Here is a 27,226-nt window from a genome sequence, read left to right as displayed (position 1 = left end):
TGATATTTAGTCAACTAAAACTAAAAGAACTTAGATACCTATATTATGACCAAAGCTAAAAAAACTAAAGCAAAATTTGCTTTCAAAATTAACACTGATTGTAGGACAATCACTAATTGTGGTTAAGCACTAGCGAGGTGGACAGGCTATCCATCCGGTGAGGCTTAAAAGACATAGGGCGATCGTGGTTCAGGGGGTTGGGAAGCTCATCTTGTAACTGGAAGGTTGCCCGTTTGATCCCCAGCTCTGTCTGTCTTGGTCGTTGTGTCCTTGGGCAAGACAATTCACCTAGCGCCAGAGGGGCCGATGGCGCAAAATGGTAGCCTCGCTTCTGTCAGTCTGCCCCAGGGTAGCTGTGGCTACAACTGTAGCTTGCCTCCACCAGTGTGTGAATGTGAGAGTGAATGAATAGTGGAATTGTAATGTAAAGCGCTTTGAGGGTCTCGAAAAGCGCTATATAAATGCAATCCATTATTATCATTATTATTATTATTATTATGTACAACTGAATGTCATCGGCATAGAAATGATAAGAAATGCCAGAAAGGATTGACTATACTTGTGTTGTTCGTGCTTTTTGGACTGATAAGTGATGTCTGTGGTTGTGCTTTACATGTGCACCTTATTGAAAAAGCAGCTTCAAATTGTGGAGTCTAGAAACTAATGGGCTGCTATGTCCACTGTTTTGTTTCTGTTTTGTTTTTTTATGGCCTGTTGTTTACGGTACCTGTAAAGCTTCAGGATGATGGTCCCGTACATGATGGCAAAGCCCAGCAGGCGAACCCACCTCAGGAGGATACATCGAAACACACTGGGATTGAAGTACAGGATCATCACCTACAAAGATGCACAGCAGAGTTAACTTTCACACATCTCATAAACACATCTTAGGATTATTTTTTGTATTTACAGGAAGGAAGTCAGAGACACAAATGAGGTAAGTACACAAAAAGCAGAGTTGGAGGTGGATTTGGCCTCATGAATATCTAACGCCTCCACAGTTCCCTCATCTGTTAGCTTTATGCGGCTCATATGTCAACTTCCAGAGCACATTTGATGTGAGGAATTTGAGAGCTTATTCCTTTATAGGTCTAGGAGCGCGTTTAGTGATGTTTATCTGCACGTTGATTTGCATGTATAGACACACTTGTGTTTCTGAATGTGTACGGTCCAACCTGTCACGATTTGTCTCTCTGAGCGGTTTCAACAAAGCAATAAAGAATTTGCCGATGGCTGATAAAATGTCAGCCTATCATTTTCTGCATGATGTGAAGTTAATTCACACCTATTACCGCTGCAGAAGAGGTTGTAACAGCAGAAGCTGCAGAGACAAGGCTCATGCTGTAAGGATCCAAGCTTCCATTTGCACTTCTCTTTCTACGGTTGCATTTCATTTCATTAGTGTGCAACACAGCGGGAAGCCACATGTTACATTTTCGGTGACCCGAATCCCAGCTTCTGCTCTGAAGATTCAGTGCTGTGACTCTGGCAACGTTCCCACTGAAGCAAAGAAAATACTATCGAAGCATGACACCTTTCCAACTTGGGGTAATCTCTCCGTTCAGTGTGGTCTGAATGAATACACAAACTTTTTTTGTAACGGATTGAAGTTTGTGTGATCTTTTGTGAGATCGTGCTACGATTCCCAAACTGTTTTGTGACTTTGTGTTGAGGTAAATGCTGACCTTAACCCCACCTATCCGCTAAAACTATACACATACCTGAACAGTAATTAATCAGTAACTGCCACTTCCCACAGAGTGATCTTTTTGATTACAGGTCTAGAATGGGTTTCTTTTCAATCTAACATACGGACTAAAAAGGTTACATGTGGTTTGAAAAGCAAACGCAAGTGAGGGTGAAAGGCCTGCATCACACTTAGTATTTGTTTCAACAAAATTTCAGTGTCTTTTTTTATGTTTTGCATCTGTTGCACATGTTTACATTGCACATGTAAAGTACTTTTGCTGTTATATGTTATGGCTTAAAACTGGGTAATATGTAGCTTTATGTACATATTTTGCTATATATAGTAACCATTTATATATAGTATAGTATTTGGAAATATAGTAATATAATATAGCATATTATATTGTAATATAGTATTTGGACAAGTGAATTTCACCATTGCGGGATTAAATAAATTGTACGTCTGTGTCTTTATCATAGCCATGCCATGTTTCTATCTACCCAGCTGTGTCACACTGAGTAATCTATCCTCTGTTTATATCCAATCCTAGTTCTTCCCCTTTATTCCTTTGTCAGATCCTCCTGTTGAACTCACCCCCTCGTTCTGTTTGCTTTCCCTTTTCTGAATTTGGTATTTGCTGAACTTTTGCTTTAGCCAACAAAAGCTCATCCTACTTTTATTTTCAACCTGCATGCGTGTCTTGCAGTTGGATTCTCTCCACTACACACCTTGACAATAACTGCTCGGGCAGAAAGAAGATTATATTTACAATTACTCCTTTTTATAAGATGATGCTTTTTTTAATACATATATGTGGGCCCTATGCTAGACTGCTGGTCCAGGTCTTTAGGTAGTTTGTGTGCTGTGGCTAGATTGAACTCAGTATAATCAGAACAGGATAGGGAGCTGAAGTGACAGTTTTTCAATCTGTGATATAGCGCAGCAGAGTAAACAGTGTACAGGTCGGGGAGCTTGTTTGGGGATAACAATGTTACAGCACAAAAATACTTTCTGAATTATATGCTTGGGTTTTTTATATATGTAAGTTGTTTTACAATAACCAAAAACAGAAGGTCATAGCTTTCCAGCTTTTTGTAATCACCACATAATTTCAGACTTATTGTGGTACAACATAATAAGCAGTATAAATGCATCTCGGAGGCGTAAGGCGAGTGATTTATTCCGGCTCTTACAATGCCTTGGCATTCAAAAGACAACAGCCATTTGCTTTAATTAAGCTTAAGTAACAACAACACCTGTAACCTCTTTTCCTTTTTAGAAAAGAAGCAGAACATCTGTGGCAAACTCAGCTGAGCAACCAGCCAACCCCGAGGCTGTAACCGTCTGGCTGTGAGATGCGTTAACAGAGAAGAGAAGCTAAAGTGTAGTGGGGAATATGAATCACAGTGTACATTATTTTACCCACGGAAATGAAGAGCAAAGATTATGGTGCAAAGACAGAAAGATGAAAGGACAGAAATATTCAATCTCACAGCATCTTATGCAGGTATTCAGGAAGTTGAAAGCAGAGCCAAGTCTCAACGTGACTCATAACAAATGCCACAGGAACTAATCTGCAGCTTATTACCTCCTCGTCACTGATAATGTTGCTGTGATTGTTTCATAATCAAATACAGTCTTAAAAGTGGCAAGATGAATTTCAGAAATGTGGTTCAGCGAGCGGTTAAACTGTCATAACATCCCTATTTTCAGCCTTCGCTCTGTTCACACTCACTTCAGCTCCGCTATATAGACATTTCTCTCACCTCTTGATTAAAAATGTGACACACTGAGTCAAAGCATGGAGCACGGCACTCGCAGGCTTTCCTTCCATCCACAATCATCCTCACAACCTCGCAGAGTCTGTTATTGGTATGCCGGTCATGAGACACTGGGGAGCAGAGTCCATCTCAGACCCAAGAAAAGAAATTATTGCTCTTCCTCTTTAATACTGCAGCTGATAAATTAATTGATATTGGAAGGCAGGCAGGTGTGTGTCAGAATTGGGGCAATTTAAGGGAAAAGCCTGAACCTGACTCACTTATCAATAAGGGGCTTGAAGGAAATTTGTTATTTAATAGCTAAAAGTTGCTAACTGCATGTACTAAAGTAAATTTGAATTTGAATTGAAATTAATAACAGGTAACATAACAGCATAGACACAATACATGTATAAATAATCCATATATTATATAAATCCATAAATACTATTGCTGAAAATAAACATTAATTAATCCCCAGAGAGGAATCCAAAAGCAAGCCAGCAGTACTTGTGATGTTGATGTTAATGTATTGTTATAACTTAAATAGAGTATCATATCTAAAAATGTATCATGTGAATAATTATTGCTTTTTTGTCAGCATACTGTTAAAATAGGAATCTGACGTCTATCAGTTGACAGATTTATGTATTTATTTTAATACAGACTGGGTGTCCATGGTTACATTTGCAGAAATGCTCCTGCATGGGTTTGCATTAAGCTAATGCAAACCCATCAGTTTCAGTTGCTGCAGCTTCACCGTGGAAGCATTTAGCTGCCGAACCACAAGTTCCCAGTGAGCTCAGCACTAACCAGCCACTGCTCATTAAAATGTGCCTGCAAAAGAAGACATTGGTCATTTTTTCTTTCTTTTTTTGACAGTTTGAAATATTGTATGGAGCAATTTATCTTGAAGACACAGCTACAGTGAGCTGTTATGAAGAACAGCAGCTGCCCCAGCTTCTCAGCAAGGTAACCAACTCCTTCTGCTCCTTTTACTGCACCCTACGGTTAGCAGACTAATGCCACATGGAGCATAAACTCAAATCACTCACGGCTGCTCAATGATGGAAAAAGGCCAGTTGCCTGACTTCCTATAGCAGTGTGTTTTTGCCATCCCAAGATTTCTGACACATAAAGTATGAAACTGCAGTTACGGTTACCAGCGTTAACTAAAATTAACCAAATTAACCAGGACTGAAATCTTCACTTCCACTTTAAGTATACTGTATGCAGTCCTGTGAAAAACTAAGTATACCCATAAGAAGGGACGTAGCAGCCAGAATCTGCTAATCAAAGGCACTCGCTTAACTGATCATCAGCAAGTGTGAACACCTAAACGCAGAAATTTTGTCAGTTTTCTGGTCTGACACATTCAGATGTGTGTTAGCAAAATGACACGATCTTCCCAGCAGATATCCCAGCAAATTCTCGGGAGACGAAAGTGCAGATGTCTGACGATGAAGTACACGTCACATTTGGAGAGAACCAAACAGCACGTCACCACAAACACCTCATTCCAACAGTTAAGCACAGTGTGGAGGGATTATGATCTGGATCATCTTGCAGCTTGGCTAAAATTGATGTACGAAAGCAAATCTGCAACCGAATGGCTGAAAAAGAAAAGAATCAGCGTGTCAAAGTTCAGACCTCAGTCTAATTGAAATCCTGTGGTGGGATTTTGGAAGAGCTGTGGATAAACAAATGCCTGCAAATCTCAATGAACTGAAGCAACATTGTAAAGAAGAGGAGATGAGAAGAAGATGATTACTTCAAGTTATTACTGCTAAAGGTGGTTCGATAGGCTACACAATAATAGGGTGCACTTAGTTTTTCATGAGTGTACTGTGAAAACGTTCTTGTTCACGCTTCACAGTATTTTGATGGTGATATTAACAATTTGAAAGCATGACTTTTAAATGTAGCATAACATATCAAATCTAAGCACATCCTCCAGCGCTGAGGTTAGTAAAATAGTTTTGAGCGCTTAAGAATCAAAGTTTAAGAGTATAAGAAAGCTAGCACCAGTAACACAGCAGAAAAACACACAAAGAAAAACTAGTTTTTGGAAAGGATTGAAACAGACAGAAGTAAAGACGGAGCAAACGTGAACAACATCTTAACTACTCAACAGGTTGTTATTTTTCCCTCCTGTTTCAGTGTCTCTCCTCCTTATATCCATCCATCTCTCCTGCCTCGGTCTCAATATAGTCTGTTTTCAGGATTTGCATCCTACTTGGCATCTTCACCTCATCAGTTCTTCCAGCTTTCTGCTTCACATGACAGCAAAACAATAAATCTGAACGGCACATAAGAGCTAAAAGTAGGCCACGCTGCTCCTTCCACCTACATACCGTGCAAAACAAAAACATGCAAATGGCAAATCCATGCACATGACCACGGGAAAATATGAAGCTTTGAAGCTACCTAAACACACTCATGATCCATCCTCCACTCTGCCTACACACACACACACACAATACAGGCAGACAGACAGCGTCACAACCTTCTGCAGTACTACTCATGTGGACTACAAAGTCACCGGGGACTGCGATAAAAAGCCATATTTTTATATTGCCTAGAAGAGAAGGTGGCCCTCCTGGTTTGCGTCCAACCTCCCAAGCGTCCTCCATCAATTAATCAGTAGAAGTATTTTTAAAACAAGTTGTGCTAGAACTTGATGGACTGTTTAAAAATGCATTGAGCACCAAAGCAGAGCAGAGCAGCTGCAGCTGAAGAGGTTTGTGGTGGCAGCAAAAAAAAAAAAAAGGCACCGGCAACAAACGTTAAGGCTGGGAGAGGGAGGCAGACACAAAGGTGAGATAGAGAGAGAACATGCAGAGGAGGTAATCAAAGGAAAACATGAAGGGAGGAGGGGGGTGGGGGACAAGGAAGTAAGGTGGGGAAAAGGAGACCTTCATGTGTGCGAGGATGACAGAGCGGCAGAGTGTTTTGCGGGTGGGGGCTATTTGTGGAACTGGATTATCCTTGGGGTAAACTGGAGTGGATGGATGAATGCAAAAGCAAGAAAGGTGTGGTCACATAAGGATGCAATACCTGCAGCTCTTTGTCTGCTGCAACAAAAAAAACAGCTTCAGGTTTTTGTTTTTTTTCATTCTGGGGAAAATGTCGTGCATACGGTTACACTCCAGTAACTTTAGAATAAGAACAAAATCTTTATCCCCAGACTTAGCCGAGCGATTGGAACTTCTTTCTTTCTGGTTGATTTTTTCAGCCATCAGGCTTTGTGTTTGAGAAGAGCAGTGGCTCCACTGTTGGCACTCTGTGCCAGGATTTGAAAGGAGTGAATTCCCTGGCTACATCAGATCTCTGTGTTATACGGCACGCAGGTTTCTTCCATCTGCCTCCCTTCTAAAGATGGGCTCCTGACGCAGCACTCCAGGTGCAATGTGGGCTGAGTCCAAAAGTGTAAATACACACATATAGAACGCACGCTGTCACCGAGCACACGGACTGGCTCGCACATACAGCCGACGCAGACAGAAAAAGGCACACATGGAAGAGAGCGCACTTATACTATAAGTATCATCACAGAGAGCTGTGATGTCCAGCTCTCTGTTGTTGTAATGATCCTAACTATAGTACTACAACATCTAGCTACAACTGAAGAAATGGGATATTTTCATATTACTCCAGTATTCGTGGTCCTGGGTTGTTGACCCACCGCCTTGTTTATGGACTTTCCAGTTTTGTTTAGTTTTTGATATTTTCTGGTGATTCTTAGTTTCCCTTGCTATTTGCCTCTTCCCTGTACCTTTTTGCACTCACCTTCTTTTGAATTATTTCCATGGACTATCAATAAAACTGAGCTTTGCATGCCTAAGCCTGCGTGTGGGATCCACATCCACACACTACATGACAAATATTGGACACCGAAAAATGATTTTCTTTCTTGAAAAGGTTTTTTTTTCTCAGCCAAAGCAGACCTTGACCACTCCTTCCATCTTTTTAAACCTGTAATGCTTAGGATTTGACCATCACATCTCTCTTTTGATATTTACTTTATGGCCAATAACTGCATTAGAAGAGCTTCATAGATGGTGAAATCACGTCTCAAACCTATTTCCATCTGTTTGGATGTATGTGCGGTTTGTGTTTGTTCTCTAGTTTTCTTTTATAACACTATGAATGTCTTCCAGGAGAGACTTTTACCAATGCCCATCACTATTTCTTCTCCATCTCAGTGACAAGGTGCTGTTCGTGGTGCTCTACAGAATGGCCTTTAAGTTCAGGTGCAAACTTTTGCCTGCAATGGGCTGACTAAAGCATGCATGCCTCATGGTAATTCATGCAAACCCACTGGTCCATCAGTTATTTATCAAATAAAACCTTAAAACTAGTCATCATTTCATGACCATAACGAGCACATGCCGATCACTACGCTCTAAGTTTGTTTGGGCTCTGTTTCTCTCCTGACAAAGCATACCCAGACGTACCCAGCTGCTTGTTTCCCTGAGACTTCTGAGAACTTTTATTTTTTTTAAAAAATGAAGTAGCAGTAGACTGGTGGGTGGCATGCAAGATCAATATGGACACTTACTGGGAAGTAGAGAAGTAGCGCACCAAACAAGATGGCTTCCAGCAGAATGAGACCAGATGTACGAATGCTCTGTTAACAAGGAGAGAGAGAGAGAGACAAAAACTCATGAATCAATGACAGGGAGAGCTTGGTTATTTATGGATTGCTGAAGGATACTGAAAAAGAATGATTGGCCTGATGGTATCAGACGCTGAGGCTGCTGACGGGCATGCAAAAGTATCTATAATGTTGCTGCTGCTTGTATTGATATTTGTTCTGGATTTGCAGTGAGCCTTTCTTCACATTCATTTTCTCTCTTGTATCTGCTTTGTCCTTTGGGGCCACCATAGTTTGCCTTTCAGATTCTGCTGCTGCAAGTCAGACATAACAGCTCCGACTTGCATGCAACTGCACGAAAATGCAAATGATACATCGCACAAATATATAAAATATATGTCTCTGAAACCCTGAGTGACGACAGAACTTTTCTGGGTTGTATTTAATTACCACATTACCACATATAAGATTTTTTTGATGTCTTTTATGTTAATCCAAAGGCCTCCAGGGACATCTCTTGTGAAGTGAAGAAATATGGGAGATTCTGAGGCAACAACACGATTGTCTATAAATAGATCACCAGGAAAGTGCCAGAGGAGTGATTGTAATTATTATCCTACACTGCAAGGATGTCACATTAAAATGAAGGAGGGCTGAGTACGGTTGATGGTAATGATGTCAGTGTAATAAGACAATAAAAATTACATTAAATTAAAATAAAATAAGATAAAATCAGCTGGACTGTCTTTTATTTGGCTTTATTCTTGATGGTGTATGATGGAAATTTGTGTGAATTTGCAATGCTTTAAGAAGCAGCTGTATGTCGTAAATGTAGCAATATTTTTTTTCCAGTTTCTAAGTTGCATACTGAAATTGTTTGAGGACAAAATCTCAAATGTCCTCTCTTAGTCTGGGCGAATTATCTGCATGTAATTCGTTGAACTGCATGCTGCCAGTGAGGCCAGGGAGGATCTTTTGCTACCGTGTCTCTGATGGCTTAGTACTGTGGAGGCATGATCAGCTGTAACACAGCGGTTCCTCTTTTCAAAACTTTAGTCAGTTTGTCATAATCGTCGAGTTTGAATTTAATCCCTGAAACCTTCGTCTTTATTTAATTTAAAATAATTTTCCATGACATTTCACTGACATTTCCAGTTAATCTTCGCTATGAAGGAGGTTTCAAATTTGCAAATTTTTTGCAAAGCCACAAAAAAGACCAAAATTGAAGAGTGGGGGAGACTGTCAGTGTGTAGTTTGGGATAAGCTCTAAAACTGTTACGCCGTACAATTTCAGCATCCATCCACTTATTACCATATGCAGCATAGCGTCATTGTGGACCACATATCCAGGTACACTCCGGACAGGTCGCCATTCCATGACGGGGACAGTTTGAAGACACAGTTCAGTATATTCTTCCTTGTGCGGACGTGGTCGCTTTAGTCTTTAGGTGAAAAAAAAGTAAAATGTAATCTTGCAATCTTCAGGTATTCTTTGGGTATTCTTCGCCAAGGAGGTTATGCTTTTAGTAGTGTTTGCGTATGTGCGTGTCATTTTTAATGTTTGTACTACAGCTTGGACGTTTTTGAATGAATTCTGATGAAACTTTGTACAGGTGTAGAGTCAGGTCATCTTAGCACTCTATGAAAATGTGCCTTACATCCACCGAGGTCAACTCAAGGATTTATTTTTAAAAACTGACAAAAACTATTATACCTTCCACAGTATGATTCTTACAAGTGTGGTGTGTATTGTTAACATAAAGAAAGTACCTTATAGAGTAAAATAGCATGTCACATGTGACCTCTGACCTCTCCTTCAAGGTCAATAGAGTGATCTATGGTCAAAGTGATTTATAGAGCTATTTAAAAAAAAAGTAAAAACTATGTTTGAGGGGATAGGTTAATTGGATAATCCAAATTGTCACTAGGTGTGAATGTGTGAGTGAATGTGAGCGTGAATGGCTGTCTGTCCCTGTGTGTTGGCCCTGCGACAGACTGGCGACCTGTCCAGGGTGTACCCCGCCTCTCGCCCTATGACAGCTGGGATAGGCTCCAGCGCCCCCCGCGACCCTGGAAAGGATAAGCGGAAGCAAATGGATGGATGGATGGATAAAAACTATGTGTATTACTGCCGTTATTTTTACTGACAACACATAGGCTTATAGGGAATATATATGTGGATTCTACCTTGTTACTTTAACCTCTTCTTCAAACCTTCATAAAATGTCTTTTATCTTTAAATCATTGCTTGAAATTCTGCTGCCTTTCTTTGTATTTTCAGCATTTAGGAAATGATTCTGGTATATGGGGATTCTAAATATCACTTTATAGTTTGCATCCAAATAGCATGTCTTATTTGACCTCTGACCTCACTTTTACACCTAAAATCTGCCAATTATGTCAAGTATATATTAAAATGGGTTTCAACAAAGCCTTTGCACTTGTTTTTACTGCGCTACAAACGTCTTAAAGTACATTTAAAAAGAACAACGAAAGCTAAATGAACGTATACAAAACACAAAATGATTCCCTCAAATGTAAATACTGCCCACAGAGCTAGCTGCCTCGGTGGAAGTTTCCTCTCTCAGAGTGCTTCGAGGTTTTTGTCTGTTTCAAATTCTCTCTAAACTTTGCACTGAAAAAAATTGAGATTCTGAGCGCAGGCTGGCATAAGCTCTACTGACATCACCACACATGCCAAAACTCCCTCCAAAGTCTAAACTAAGTAGTAGAATAAGCTGTTAAGCATGTCCCTATCCACATTAGAAAAGCATGCAGCCGATTCTTTGCATTCTCCTTACCTTGTTTCTCCTGAAGTGGTAGACCACCACCATACTGGCCAAGTCCAGCATCATGCAGAGACCCTGGAAGGAGGCCACAGAGAGCCTCAGAGCACCGTCCTCCTGCACCAGGCAGGGCGTGTCATCCCGGCAGTAGGGACAGCCCTCGCGGCACGGCAGGCACTTGCTGGACACGTCGGAGGACTCGTCTCTGTGAGAGCCCTGCTCCTTACCTGAAGATGTCAAAACACTTTAGATTTGTTTCATTATCACTTATCTTATGTTGTTCAAGTTCAAAGAAAGAAAGCCTTTGCAAATTCATATCTAATCACATCTCGAGACACAGGTCTGATTAGCACTGCAATTAATTTGCATTTAGCTGTCACAGGCTGACTCCTTATTAAATGCTCAGTTAATCAATTTCAAGGCAAAGAAAGCATCAAGCCAATGAATCAAAAAGCCTTGGGGAGATAATTACAAGAATGCAGCCTGTAATTAAGCAAATGATGGATAATGAAGGCGAGGAAGATACAATATTGTGTCACTGCTCTCTTCCTCAGTCTTGTTTGCGTAATTGTTGTAATATCAGCATGTGACACACTTGGATTTGGATGGGGTTTATCAATTCTCTCCATTCTCTCCTTCATTTTTAGCATGAGCTGGTTCCTTTGAAACCTGAATTTAATCAATTACATGTAAAGACATGACAGATGATGCAAGAAATATAATTCTTAATTCCAGGATATGTCAGCTGCAGTGGGATTTGCAGTCAATCTGTAGCTGAAATCTTTCATTTTTTTCAAACACACAGACCTGCAGCTCCTCGAGCAAATGATGTTTGATAAGCATGTAATTCCTCTGTAGGTCCCAGAGCTCATACGGTATGCAAATGCTGCACAGTTGCACAATGCTTCAGCAGAGCGTGATTGTAAGAGAATGTGCTGAAATTACTTTGATAGTGGTTAAAAAAAATTTAAGCAAGAAGTGAATTTATGTAGCCACTGAAGTGGTTTCATTTGGCTGAGAAAAGAATGCATGGTGGTAACTGTATTCTGACTGACTCTCTATTTTTGCTGTTAATCACAGAGAAGCTGAATTTATGCTAATATATGTTTACATACGCACAATAAGAGTTCAACATGACAGGATGTTATTTTCTGTGTTTGCGTCCTTATGCAAATTCATAATGAATGTGAGCGTGATTCATGCTGCAACTGGCACAGACTGTCTCATCAATGTCTGCCCTTTAAACTCCTCATACACAGAACTCAATTTATGCCTGCAGATATGGTCAAAATGAGCTACGTCGAACTGAAGCAGAATGGGGAAGAAAGGTGATTTAAATGACTTTGAATGTGGTTGTAGGGCTGGACTGAGGATCCCAGAAGCTGCTGATTTACTGGGATTTTCCCACACAACAAACTCTAGAGTTTACAGAGCCACCAAGATATGCAGAAGAGCATCTCTGCACAACACTTGGAACCTTGAAGCAGATGGGCTAAAGCAGCAGAAGACCACACATGCTGTCAGCTGAGAACAGGAAACTGAGGTTTCCTGTTCTGGAAAAACGTTGCCTGATCTGAGAAGTCCCCAATTCTGCTGCAGCATTCAGATGGAAGGATCAGAGTAAAGAATGGATCCATTCTGCCCTTTCTCAGTATTTCAGGCTGGCATTGGAGTAGTAATGGTGTGGAGGATTTATTTCTTTGCATACTTTGTGTTATTTAAATATCAGCACCTACCTGACTATTGTTGCTGACCATGTCTGGCCCATAAGATAAGATAAGATAAGATAACCTTTATTAGTCCCACACGTGGGAAATTTGTTTTGTCACAGCAGGAAGTGGACAGTGCAAAAGTTATGAAGCAAAAATTAGAATAAAATAAAATAAGAATAAATACTGTACACAACTGTACAGAATAGAATAAAATAAAATACTATATACAGTAGAATAAAATAGAATAAAATATACAATAAGATAAAAATAGAATACAAATGCTATATACAACTGAGTAAAAATACAACGATGCCAGAAAGATTATTGCACATTAGTGTTATTGCACATGTGTGGATGTGTGTGTTTGATCAGTTAAAGTCTTTGTTGTGGAGTCTGACAGCAGTGGGGAGGAAAGACCTGCGAAATCTCTCCGTCCCACACCGTGGGTGCCGCAGTCTCCCACTGAAGGAGCTGCTCAGTGCTGTCACAGTCTCCTGCATGGGGTGGGAGATGTTGTCCAACAGGGATGACAGCTTAGCCGCCATTCTCCTGTCACTCACCACCTCCACTGGGTCCAGAGGGCATCCTAGAACAGAGCTGGCCCTTCGGATCAGCCTGTTCAGTCTCTTCCTGTCCCCGGCAGAGATGTTGCCGCCCCAGCAGACCACACCATAAAAGATGGCTGAGGCCACCACAGAGTCATAGAAGGTCTTCAGGAGTGGGCCCTCCACTCCAAACGACCTGAGTCTCCGCAGCAGGTACAGTCTGCTCTGCCCTTTCCTGTAGAGGGCGTCTGAGTTATGAGTCCAGTCCAGTTTGCTGTTCAGATGAACACCAAGGTACCTGTAGCTGTCCACAGCCTCAATGTCCATACCTTGGATGTTCAGTGGTTGCAGTGGAGGATGCTTGTGCCTGCGGAAGTCTACCACCAGCTCCTTGGTTTTACTGGCATTGATCTGGAGGTAGTTCAGCTGGCACCAGTCCACAAAGTCCTGAGTCAGTCCTCTGTACTCCTTGTCATCCCCATCAGTGATGAGGCCGACTATTGCAGAGTCATCAGAGAACTTCTGCAGGAAGCACTGGGTGGAGTTGTGGGAGAAGTCTGCAGTGTAGATGGTGAAGAGGAACGGAGCCAGAACCGTTCCCTGTGGGGCCCCCGTACTGCAGACGACCCTGTCCGACACACAGCCCTGAGTCCTCACATACTGTGGTCGGTCGGTGAGGTAATCCAGTATCCATGCTGTGAGGTGATGGTCCACTCCAGAGTTCTCCAGCTTGTCCTTCAGAACCGAGGGAAGAATGGTGTTAAAGGCACTGGAGAAATCAAAGAACATGATTCTCACAGTGCTCCCAGCGGTCTCCAGGTGAGCGAGGGAACGATGTAGGAGGTGAATGACGGCATCATCCGCTCTAATGCCAGGCTGGTAGGCAAACTGAAGTGGGTCCAGTGATGAGCTCACAAGGCGCCGAAGCTGAGCCAGGACCAACCGCTCCAGGGTCTTCATCAGGTGGGATGTCAGAGCTACCAGCCTGTAGCTGTTGAGGTCCTTGGGCCGTGAAGTCTTTGGCACTGGTACAACACAGGAGGTTTTCCAGAGCTGTGGGACTCTTCCCAGCCTCAGGCTCAGGTTGAAGAGGTGCTCCATCACACCACACAGTTGGTCCGCGCAGGACCTGACGACCCTCGAGCTGATGACATCTGGGCCCGCTGCCTTCTTGGCTTTAATCCTCCTCAGTTCCCTCCTAACCTGGGTAGTTGAGAGAGACAGGCTGGAGCCTTGTGTTGAATGTGTATTGGATGCTGTTGTTGGGGGTGGGGAGGAGTGAGCAGGGTGAATAGAGGAGGTGTGAAGTGTCTGAGGTGTCAGAGGTGGAACAGCAGCAGTGGGGGTGGGTGAGTCTGCAGCCGATGTTGGAGACTGCCTCATGGCTGAATCAAATCTGTTGAAGAAATGATTCAGTTCATTTGCCCACCTCACATCCCTCCCAGGCAGAGAGTTCTGATGTTTGTGGCCCGAGATGGTTCTGAGGCCTCTCCAGACTTCACCAACGTTGTTTTGCTGAAGCTGGTTCTCCATCTTCTGCCTGTAGCTGTCCTTCCCATTCCTTATCATGTTCTGATGGCTGCTTCAAGCAGAATAGCGCACCATGGCTCAAAGCGCAAATGACCTCAAACTGGTTTCTTGAACATGACAATGAGTTCACTGTACTCAAATGGCCTCCACAGTCACCAGATCTCAGTCCAGTAGAGCGTGGCTGTTAATAAAGGTCTGGGTGGAAATCAATAGAGGTGAAAAAACAAGCAAGAAATGTCTAAAAGTGTTTAAATAGAGTATTGTGTTTACAAAGAGACTAAGTCCAGATAGGAAGAATGCTTTAATATTTAAAAAAAGATGAGAAGATGTCTAAAAAACACTCCGGAGGCCCATTCTGCGTGTACTTTTGACAGTCCCTAACCTCAGCTTGTCAATTTCCATCTACTTTCAAATGCCAGATGTCAATAAATAAGCACCAACTGTGGCGCATGAGTCAAGCTGAGTCAAACCGGACCTTGTTTTAGCCCACAGCCCATTTGTTGAGTTGTTGTTGTCAAACTACTGAGTTTACTCCATTACTGAAGAAAAATGTCCTCGACCGACTTGCTGTGAACACTGAATTTCTCCGAGTGTTATAAGGTGTGTGTGGCAGGTTTACGTTCGACAACCAGAGCACGTTGGGGATTTTTGGCGGCGTTGGTTTAAACAAATAGAAAATAATTTCTGGCCCAGCTGTGGCTCACACCGCACACGTAATTCTGGTCTACATACTGAACCAAATGGCACAACTGTGACATCTCAACCTGAGGATCACATGCACAATTAATTTAGTCTGAAGTATTCACATTACTTTATTATTGCTTTATTTAAAAGATGAAAATATAAACAGCTCAAAGATGAAGTATGTAGTTACATGCTTCAACAAAGCAACCAAAATCAGACAAATGCTGAAATTAATACAATATAGCCACCACCCTCTCCTCTGTATCCCAGGGGCTATACAGAGAAACAGCATATTACCTTGTGCTGGCACAAGTGCAGTCTTTGTTCCATTTCTGTAATGCCCATTCTGCCTCAATTGTAATAATGGACAAAATGTTAAGTACAAATTAGTTTTGAAAAATCCAATTAAAAATAGTACATAAGTACATCAAATGCAAAGGTTTTAAAGTGGGTACTTATTGCAAGCTATTACTCAGATTATGGTGAACTATTTTTCTTCTTTCAGATGCTCAAGCTAGAGGTTAGCCAAGTAGATCATCTGTTTTCATCTCCTTCCCTCCCGTGCATCCTTCTCTGTCACGCCACATTTTGTGTGCATGTCTTCTTTCACCACATCCTATTTCCTCTCTCCCGGCAGCATCATTCTCCCGACACACCGGGCATCTTTCCTCACCACAGCTCAGTCTCAGTCTTTTCCCTCAAACCCTCCAATCTAAGCTGTTCTTACACTCATTCCTGAGTAACAACGGAAATTAGCATCATCTACATATATCTGTGTTTGCATGTGTGTTAGGCTGCCATGACTAGCCGACTAGTCACGATTATGTCGACGATCGTCGACGACTAATTTGATAGTCGAACGGGTCGTTTGAAGCTGTGTAAGATCCTGAAAGACGCAGGAATAAGTAGCAGGATTTAGGAGTGTAATAATGGACTGAAACAGAAGATGGCAGCAATGCATCTACAAGGATGCCAGCTGCCGTTAAATGCTGAAGAAGAAGAAAGAATCTCCGGTATAGTAGCTGTGTCCAAATTCGGAGGCCGCATTTGTAGGCTGATTACGTTACAGCGACGCGACGAAGGCTGTCCAAATTTGAAGGCTCCTCCAAATGCGGCCGACAAATGCATCCTCCTTTTCCCCAGATTTGAAGGATGGGTCGGGTGTGTCCCAATCTATCCCAAAATTCATAGCGTGGCTCAGCCAATTCCAGTTTCCAACAATTGCGGCAGCTACTTAGTTTTAATATTACTCTTTCAGGGTCACAAAATAAACTTTTAATATATTTTCAGGCGAGAATGTAGCTGTGTAAACTTCAAATATCTGCTCGATTTATCAAGACATCACATATTTGCAAAAAAATCTGTTACCCCACTAGCTCGATAGCTGACCAGGAGGTCAAGGCTCACTGAAGCCGGCGAGAACAGCGAACTCCCGGCACATCATTTTCAAACCTCCCGCGATCTTTCGTTACTCAGGTTAAACATGATATATAGATAATCTGCAATCAGTTAGCACATACATTAAACACTTAAAGCTGTAAGCTAATGATAGTTATATAAGAGCAGATGCATGCTGGTGCAATAAGCTGTAGGTTTTACATCCAATGGATGCACGATCTGACTAGTCGACTATCAAAATAATCATTTGTGGCAGCACTAGTGTGTGTGTTATCTAAAATTTTTGTATCATAAATTTGTGTTTGCATTGTCTTTTGTTTGATTTGAAGATCGAATCATTCTCACAGTGGCTTGAAGGCAGACAGAAGAAAGCTTGGTTCATTTTTCACACATCTGTCACAGGAGCCAGATGTTCACAGTGATACCACGGCTCTCAGTTTGAGCACAGGCGGTCCTTCCAAACCACTTAAACTGCTGCAAGTAAAAAGTGCTTTTCAGTTTGTACATTCTTCACAACTGTTGTTTTTTCTCCCTAATGTTGTTTGTTTTTTGTAATTTTATTTATTTATTTATTAATTTTGCAAAACTGTACTTGCACAGCTTCTTCAGTTCGCTGAAGCTGCTGCAAAGTTCACTGCACGCTTTAGGCATTTGCATTTGTAGTGCATAAATTGTATACTCAAATTTCTTGCTTTGGGTCTCTTTGTGTATAGATGCACAAAGACTAAGACTGATGTTCCACGAGTGGAAATCAGGATTGCAACTGCAATGCAATCTGAGTCACAGCGATTTTTAAAGAGGCGATCTGCATGGGGTTTGGAAGATGAGTCTCTTCACAGACTGAGTGTTTTGACTACATCCTTCATCACACTGCATTATAATAAAGCTCCAGCTTAGCATATCAACCCCCCTGGGGTGCTGCATTGTTGGAGTCGGGGATGAGAACCACCGCAGTTGAATTATTATATTGCTCATCAGGGCCAGGCTTTCTGTCCGAGGACACTGCAGCGCTTTCAGTCAAGAAAACCGACATTCAAACCCAAAGCACGATTGGGGGGGCTAAAGTTAACGATATATTTGAAAAGTGCAAGTCTGAAAAGCAGAACATCAGCAGAGAAATGATCCAAGGCCAAGAGGGTGTGCAAATTTAGTTTTTCTTTTCTTGTTTCTCGCACCTGAATGAAAAATAAGGAATATTGGGAAAATAAGATCGATTGCCAGAGCTGTAGGACAGGCAATAACAGCTTACTGTTCTCTAAACTGCTCTCCTGAACATCAATTGTCCATATGCAGCGTAGCAAATGCCCCGTAAAGCTTAAGATTTCCTCATATATCTCAGAAATGTGCATAGTGTTCTGTTAGGAGATATACTTTAGTGTGCAAGGAGTGCAGAAGGTTGTGTCCTGTATCCTGATTAGTTGGAAAACCAGACACTAGACTTAAAAGGAATGAAGTAAATGAAACAGTGTGTTTATGTGCTCTAACTGAGGCTGGAAACATTCACTTACCTGGCTAACTAGTGCTTCTTGTCTTTCGTTGTGTAATGCTTCCATTACAAGTTGATCTTTATCATCACATTTTTGGTGCTCCTTGTTTTTGTTCTTATTGCATGCACATTGTTACAGTCCTAATATGTATATATGTGTTAGTCTTTGTGATTGCATTAGAATAAAATAAAATAATTCATCTATCAAATCTTCCCCTTCTCTTTTCCCCCTTTTCTGTGTTTTTATTCACTTGTTTCGTCTTTTACTTTGAGAAACTCGTCTCTCTTGCGTTTCAGTCTTCCTGCCTTTGTGTATTTTACCTACAATATGTTGTTCCCTGAACTGTGTTACCTGGACCTTGTTTCACCTTTTAGTATTTGCTCCACATCTTTTCCTCTATGCCAGTTTTCCTTTGGAGATTGTTGCAGGGAATTCAGTCTCTGCCTTTTGCTCATTCTCTCTGTAAAACCTGCATTTGCTGGTTTTCTAGGTTGACCTTTGCTTGCCTGCTCCTAACGTACTCTGACGTCTGACTGGTTGAACTGGGAATTTGTGCAGTGAAACTTGTAAAGACTGATTTTTGCTCATAAGTTGTGCTTTTGAGTCCTCATTTGCCTTCATCGAGTGTTACATGAATTTTTATTAATCTAAGATTTGGGGGGTTATTGAAATATCGTTGAATATTTTTATAATTTTAGCAGCTCTCTCCTCCTATTTGTTGAACCTAGCACATTACAAATTCCACCCAAAGCGGAGCTGGACAGTGTTACATTAACAAAACTCCTTTCTCATTATATCTCAACTCTTATTTGCAAGCATCCTTTTAAATGCATCTTTAGTTTGTTAAATGTTGAATTCTTTCAACAAGAAGCAACCAAACCACACAGGGTGTATAGGATTATACCACATAGAGTATAACTGAATGATAGAATGACAACCTTTATAAATATTTTTAGAAAAATATTATAATACACCTTTTATATAACTTTCCCCCAGGTATGTGACTTTACTGCTCCACTTGTTTCATGTATTATCAGATGTAAATATCCTGTAACTAAACCACCTAAATATCGGTAAATTGCTTACTGATGTCCCACTGATATCAGTCAAAAGATGACATTTACTAATATTTTTCAACAACTTTGCTAAAGCTTCAAAGGTATTGAAAAATTATACTATATTATTGTATTATATTGTTTGCCTGGAACAAATGAAGGACAGAGCACACTAAAAAAAGAAGAAATATTGGCATCACTATCAGATAAAAGACAAATTTGTTTTCAGCAAACTTTCTATTTTAAGCATCTTTACTGAAATTTACAAGACAGTTTTATATAATTTTACTGTCTCTGCATCTCTATTATTAGAAGTCTGGATGTGCTGAGTGACTGCATGAGCAACTGGTGAGGCCCTTTTTGCCTGGTCCACAAGCACTGGTCATAATCTTTCAGCATCATATCAGGTAGGTAACTGTTAGCTATGTGCTTTCGGCTACATATAATAGACGTCATGCTTTTCCTTATTTTCTGTCATTCTGTAACAATGATGGATGCACGTATTAAACATGACGAAAATAATGTGATCAGCGCCAGAAGCTCAGACTTCAGACTGTTCTAAGCGCTCTAATCTTGGCTCTGTATCATGTCAGTGAGATTGGATATCTTTAAAGTGATCATCTCAGGCACACAACACAGTAGCCCACCCCTCCTACTGTTTTAAAAGGCGCAGCTGATTCAAAGAAAGCGTGATTGAAGCAAGCTGAAACAAATAGTTTCAGACACAGGATAAACTAAGGCTCAGTATACGATATATGATTATTTTGAGCTTAGAATCAATAGAAAACAAAAGAAATATGTTCCCTGTAACATGCTTATACAGCTTTCTTATTTCATTTACAGCCATCTGAGGTCAAAGATGCTGTTTCAGAGGAGCTAAACTGTCACGGCCCCAGGGTTTGCTCTGTATTTGAGTTTCTGTCTCAAGCTTGGGTTTCTGTTTTGCTGTTAGTTTAAAGTTTGATTTGTGTTTTCGTTGGATTTCCCTTCTCTGTCTCTCCTTGTTTCTATGTTGATGTCTTGGTTCCTGTTTGTTCCCTAGTTTGACATCTCATTAAGAGTTAGTATTTACATCTGTATTAGTTCTCTTATTTGCTGTTTTACTATGAAGGGTTTTTTTCCTGTCTAGGTTAGATATGTTTCCTGTCTGTCTGATTGCCTTGATTACTTTCACCTATGGTGATTATGCACACCTGTGGCTTTCCCATTTTATGTCTATTGCCTCATCAGACTTCTGTGTATATACCCTCACTTGTCACTTTATTAGGTCAAACCTGCTAGCACCTGATTGGATCCCTTTTGACTTCAGAACTTTCCTAATTCTTTGTGGCACAGATTCAACAAGGAGCTGAAAACATCGCTCAAAGATTTTGGTCCATATTGACATGATAGCATCACACCGTTGCTGCAGATTTACGTCAGATTTACACCACATCCCAGAGGTGCTCTACTAGATTAAGATCTGTCATTTGAGTGCAGTGAACTCATTGCCCTGTTCAAAAAGTCAGTTTAAGATCATCTGAGCTTTGCGATTGGTGCAGATGGGGACACTGTGTTCATAAAGGGATCGATGTGGTCAGCAGCAATGCTCAGGTGGTGTTTAAATAATGCTCAGTTGTTATTAAGGGGCCAAAAGCGTGCTGAGAAACATCCCTGCACACAATTACACCAGCAGCAGCAGCTTGAACCATGGATAGATACAGGGCAAAATGGATCACTGGTTTCACGTCGTTTACTAGAAAAATTCCTACCAAGTCGCATCAGTAACTGAGAATCATGAAGCCAGACAATAATTTTCCAGTCTCCCATTTTGGTGATCCTGTTTGAATTCGTGTTTGTGGCATCTGGTGTGGTCTTCTTCTGCATGTGCTTCAAGGTTTGAATGTGCTGTGCATTTAGAGATGCTCTTCTGCATACACTGGTTGTAAGAAGGGGTTATTTAAGATACTGTTCAATGTGGGAAAATCCCAGTAGATCAGCAGTTTGTGAAATACTACTTTAATCAGCTTGTCTTGATTGTGTCTACATGCCTAAATGCATTGAGTTGCTGTGGTCGGTTGATTAAATATTTGTGAAGGAGCAGCTGAACAGTTGCACTTAATAAAGTGGTGTTCTTTGTGAAGACATCTGTTAGGTTTCCCCCTATTTTTGCACCTTGGTTTCTGGTTTTGGTTGCATGTTCATGTTTCATACGGCACTTTTCATCGGCCACAAAGGCTTGCCTCAGTCTGCAGAGTCTTGCATTAGGTCCTCTCTACTCCACACTGTGATACTGCCACCGTATGCCCTTTGAGAACAGAAAACCTGACAGGCATAGCAACAGTAACCGTGGAGGGGTACGCAGTCTGGCAAATGGTCAAATAAAATGTGACTAAACATTTATTGTAATTTATTCCACCTTGTGTTCTACGTCTACACAGCCGTCACACAATCCAACAGAACTGTGATTCGAATGCCACCTGTGGCTCCCACTAGAGCTCAGAATAGAAACGTAGTAGACATTTCAACAATAAGAACAGTCAAACTCCCTTGACTGGAGCTTGAGGTTTCATAACCTCACAAACCCCAGGATACCCCTTCAAAGCTGTAACAAGAATTTCAAACAAAATGTGTGACTGTCAGCTCAAAAAAGGTGGTTGTTTTCCTCTTTTTTCCATAATTCCCAGAAGCTTGCTTTTGCAAGATTCAAAGTTTTGATCTGACAGCTCACTGCAATATGCATTATTTTATTATTATTACAGAGAGCTTTGTAACCTACTTTTAAAGCCATTGAGCGCCACTCGGCTCGGATGGTAAAATCCTCTCCTGCACTGGCACTTGTACTTGTCCAACACAAATCCATGGCCAACAATGGGAGTGCACTGGAGGAAAAAGAACAGAGAGAGACAGGTGGAAATTAGTTTAAAACAAAAAAGAAAAATCACTTTCCTTTGGTTGTAATCAACAGGATTATCACAGGAAGGAGTTGCATGACTAAGAGCGAGGAGCTGGTGGAGGAAATTACGTGAACGTGAAACAACAGAATGGAGGAGGATGAAGATGATCGCTCAGCCGACTCAGCTCTGTTTGCTTCTTGAATCCAAAAGCAAGTGGGCGTAAAATCATAAATTCTCTCTGGTATTTTCGATGTCAGAACCAGAACAAAACACACAGACACTGCAATAATAAAAACAGATGCAAATATGAATCTATTTTTTCCCTGAAGCTGAAATGATTAGTTAGAGAATAGATTATCTGATCAGCAAACATCAGCAACGCTTTTAAGCGACAAAAGATCCAAATTCACTAGTTCCAGCTTGTAAAGTTATACAATAGGATTGTTTATTAATTTCTAGAAAAATTATCTGCAAAGTTATCAAGTCAGTGGTGCAGCAAGGAGGTCCTGGGTTCAAAAGTGCCAGCTGGGGCCTTTCTGTGTGGAGTTGGCACATTCTTCCTGTGCCTGCATCCGGCCTTTAAGTCTGACGCCCCTAAGTCATACGATCACTGCGGCATCAATGAGTGTTAAAAACTATCTAAATTCCTTCATCTGTAATATAATGATCTGCGTTGCTGCTTTACCAAGTGTAACAATTAAGTTTAACATCCAGGCATCCATGAAAACCGAATTTATGAAATTTAACGGCGTTAGAAGTTAGCAGGGAATTAGCTCACTAGCTTCCATCTAAATATAATATAGCATGTTCTGACTGAGAGATTTCTGGAACAAATTAAGACGTACAGCTCTGCTATCACTTCTGACATAAATGAAATCAGGAAAGTAAACAGCAGTGACGTTTGTAGGGTTAATGGGCTAGCTGGTATATAATGATGTGCTACGTGATCACTCGCGACACAGCTATGTTAGCATAATATTAACAGTGAAGCTGGAGGATAACCGCTAACTTTTTTCTAACTTGGTTCTCTCCTGGTACTCGAGCTTCCTCCCTCAATCCAAAGACATGCACATTAGCTTAACTAGTGATTCTAAATTGGCCATAGGTGGTTGTCCTGTCCATCACAGGCTTGGATTGGTGTATCCCACCCCTTACGCTAAAACAGGTGGGATAGGCTCCATTTGCCCTGCCAACCTGAACTGGACCAGCGGTAGAACTGAATGGGGGATAGTTAGTAATTACATGTCATCTTTCTGATAATGAAGCACTTAACTTTGATAACTAATACAAAATCACGTATCTGTTGCCATCTACATGGACAGAAATTCAAATTTAATTATTACATTTATGCTTGGGAACCTTACTGTTGTATAGGAATATAACCAGAATACAACTGGCAGCCAGCTGTGTTCAGTGACAAAGACTCATTTAGACTGAAGGCAAAATGTTGGCAGTCATCTGCATTTATAAATTAGACAGCAATTATTTGCAAGCTGTCAACAAGCAAGTCAGATTGTAACTATTTTGGTTGCCTCTCATTAGGCGACCTGTGCAGTCGCCTTGCGATCAAAAGTGATTGTGAGCATGCAACATCCTCGAGCTCTGGGCAACCATTAAATCACCACAAGTTGCGATCAGTCGCAGAATGTGAAATAAATTCAGTGCAATCACCAACCAGTTAAGCTGATGTTATCTAAAAATGGCGGTGCATGAAATCGGCCCTCTTCTTTATGTATTCCCAGACTGTTTTAGTTTATTTAATAAAAAGTTATTTGGTGTCCCTGTATCAACACGACATCGTACAACATTGTAACATAAAATATATGTGACCCAACCCCATTATTTAGATAGTCTTTAGATGTATTAAACACAAGCATTTACACTAAGTAACAGATGCCCCCAGGGGACAATTAAAACAGTGGCACTAAAAATATTAGAACAAAAACATGCTTTAAAGTAAACATGTAATCATGTGATTTAGCTCAATGTTTCTGTATATACTGTAGTTTAAATTCTTTTAGATGTCTGGCATCAAGTTGCGTGCTTTTTTACATTTTGTTTTTATAAAAGCTTTTTAGTTCAGCTGAGTCTTATGCAATCACCTACAGGTATATGTCATCAGACTTTCTATCAAAGTTGTTTCAACTCAAAGAGATTTTATACTATAAAGTATTCAGCGATCAGCTGCTTTATTTTAATGGACGCATTTGATATAATACAGCCTTCTTTCTAAAATGTTAGTAGAGTACAAGGTGCTTAAATTGTGCCCATGTGGCTCAGGGGTAATTGCAGCCCTATGTTACCACAGCAGATCTACCATCCCAGATCAAATCTTGTATGCTACCTAGCAACAGACTATATTTGGATAAGTTGCTCAAGTTAATTTTTCACCAAGAACCTAAAGATTAACTTGCTGCAGTCACCTTTAACTTTCGACAGCAGAAGAAAAATACTGTGTATTCAAAAATTAGATTTTATACCTCAGTGTAGTTTTTTTCTTGTCCTTCTTTCTTTTTTGTTCAAAACTTCTGCCATAGTAAAATGAGCCTGCGGCAGAGACACACAGACAGAAAATCCTACCGAGCATGTGCAGGTTCAGTTTCATCTTATTTCTGCTTGGAGATGGAATTGCTCCAGGTCTTTCCTAATATGAAATCAAAATTAGAGGCACTTTTATTGTGTTGGAAGTCTTCTTCAAACATTAACGCTTTTAGCAATTCTGGCTTCAAAATAAGCATTAGCTTCCCATTGTAGTAAATATGAGCTATGTAGAGCTTCCAAAACATTTGCACTTATAGCAAAATATATTTAAGATCTGGCTGGAGAAAAAGGGTGCACAATTTATAACGCTGAAGACTGCACACGGGTTTCAGTGCTTCACTGAGTTTTCACCCATCACTGAAATGAAAAATCAAAGAATCTGAATCATATAATGGGTCCCAGGAGTTAACACAGATGGCACTATCTGAATAAAGTAGTTTACTGCTCCTACTGTATGTGTTTCTTCTCATGGCCGCTGCGTTTGGGCTCAGTTAATAAAGTTGTTTCATTGGTGTTATTGAGTCTCCTACATGTTTCTCTGCGGCACGAAGCAGCAGACGTCCCAGTTACAAACATGCCCGGTGTCAGGGGAAATCACAGGCCCTTGCCAAGTAACAGGGAAACTAATTAATATCTAAATTAAGAATTAAGGGTTGTTTGCAGAATTTAAGTGCGCCTGCATAATTCCAGCTTGCATTTATGACTGTGGGAGCAACATGGGCTTAGAGACCTTCTGGAGCTTAAACACACTTAACAACACACACACACACAGGCACCAGTGTGGACACTGTACACTCATGTGAACGCACATACTTATACCAAATAAAGCTGCAATAAATTTCACATGAACATTCATAAATAGTGTATTATGTTGCATGCCTGGTAAAAAACAGCATCCCCCCGTGGGACTGCTGCTGTGGAGAACAGTCAGATTGTATTCACAGCCCGTGAATCAGCCACTGACAAATTCATTTTATATTCATATTATTCAAAACTCAACTCCTGCTTGAAGTGTGTTTTTGAGAACAATACTTATTTGTCTTTTGCTGTTTTCACTTTATTTAGCTAATCAGTGGACGCAGGAGAAAAAAACTAGCTGGTTTGAGCTTTCTAATATGTGCTTAACAATTCAAAAATAATTATATTTTTTCAAACTAATTTTGACTACAAAATGCACCATCAGATTTGCAACCTTGCTACTTCAACATTCAACCTGATCAAGATAACGGGCAATTTGGTAATTCGTTTGCACAAAGCCACGCTTCAGGGAAATGCATTTCTGATTAAAGGTTATATAAATCTAGTATAAAAATATTAAAATGTGGCAGTTCAGCTGAACTCTACTTTAACAACATGTCCTTTTGGACAATGTTTAGTTTATTTTTTCCTAAAGTAAGTGCAGTAACTGCATGCCAAGGCTTTCTCCTGAACTAACGCACTGATCAGTTTTATAAAGCTGACAAATAGCCCCAAATCTCCAAACTGGGGAGCAGCAAGCAGCAGGGATGATCTGCAGAGGATATAAATGTCTGAACTGAAGTTCAGTGGTTGAGAGAATAAACAGGTACAGTAAATCATTGCTTCCATGGTGCATCGGTGTAGACAAACAGACCTGGGAGTTACGATGCTTCCATGTTTTCTGTTTTTGGAAAACAGTATGTGAGCTTTACACCTCAGAGACTTCACCTCTTTCTGGCATTTCTCCTATGAGCTACAGACTGAGTGACTGATAGAACTTAGCAGGTACTGCTTCAAAATGTGAACTGTGCCAGATGGGTATACTTACAAGTTATTTTGGGTTTAGTGATGGAAACCAAGGACATTTGTGCCGTGTACAAATGTCCTGGTAACATGTTATTTGTTTTCAGTCCTTTTTCTTTTCCCTCTCAAACTTTTCTACTGTCTTTATTTTTTTTTCATCACCACTTATATCATAAATATGTTTCGTTTTATTTACATATATAACACTAGTTAACAACAGTCATCTCATTTCATGTGGAGAACACAAAAAATCTGATGATTCGTTACAAGCAGGTACTTGTGAGAAGAACTCTCTTTTAACAGGAACCAGCCATCTGCTTGGTGAGTGAGAGTAAAGGATCATAGAGAGACAATTAAACAACAAACAGGACAAAACACAAACTGAGACAAAAGTAGACAAAAGTTAACAAAATAAAATGTGGCATATAAACGCATGGGGAACGAAAAGAGATGAGTGCAAAAGAAATGATCATGGCATCAGAATCCTTGGTACAGTAATTCGTGACATTGTTTCCATGTTTATCATGTATATTTGTCAGTCTGTTTATGTCATGAAATTCAAGGTTACAGGATCCAAATGCAGATTCAGGACTCAAAGGGACAAATATAATCAGGCCCCATCTTATCTTAAAGATGTCATAATCCCATATCATTCCAAATGAGCACTTCGCTCTCAGAATCCTGGTTTACTTGTGGTTCCTGAAATATTTAAAAGTAGAATGAGAGGCAGAGCCTTCAGCTTTCAGCTCATCTGTAGAAGAGCCTGACCCTGAATCCTCCCTTTGTAACACTGCAATCGGCCTA

General features: G+C 40.6%; 1 protein-coding gene across 1 annotated transcript in view; it reads right to left on the bottom strand.

Annotated features, from left to right (window-relative positions):
* Window positions 1-27,226, bottom strand: part of gpr158b (G protein-coupled receptor 158b) — a 78,646-nt gene that overhangs the window by 23,407 nt on the left and 28,013 nt on the right. The window contains exons 3-6 of the mRNA XM_025900042.1: window positions 22,003-22,105; window positions 10,849-11,060; window positions 8,012-8,080; window positions 728-837 (exon numbers count right to left, since the gene is read on the bottom strand). Coding sequence (XP_025755827.1) covers window positions 728-837; window positions 8,012-8,080; window positions 10,849-11,060; window positions 22,003-22,105 — 494 coding nt within the window. The remainder of the gene's footprint in view (window positions 1-727; window positions 838-8,011; window positions 8,081-10,848; window positions 11,061-22,002; window positions 22,106-27,226) is intronic.

Source organism: Oreochromis niloticus, linkage group LG18 (genome assembly GCF_001858045.2).
Source record: "Oreochromis niloticus isolate F11D_XX linkage group LG18, O_niloticus_UMD_NMBU, whole genome shotgun sequence".
Classification (NCBI taxonomy): Eukaryota; Metazoa; Chordata; class Actinopteri; order Cichliformes; family Cichlidae; genus Oreochromis; species Oreochromis niloticus.
Note: the sequence above shows the minus strand (reverse complement) of the source record. Positions and strands in the feature narration are given on the sequence as shown.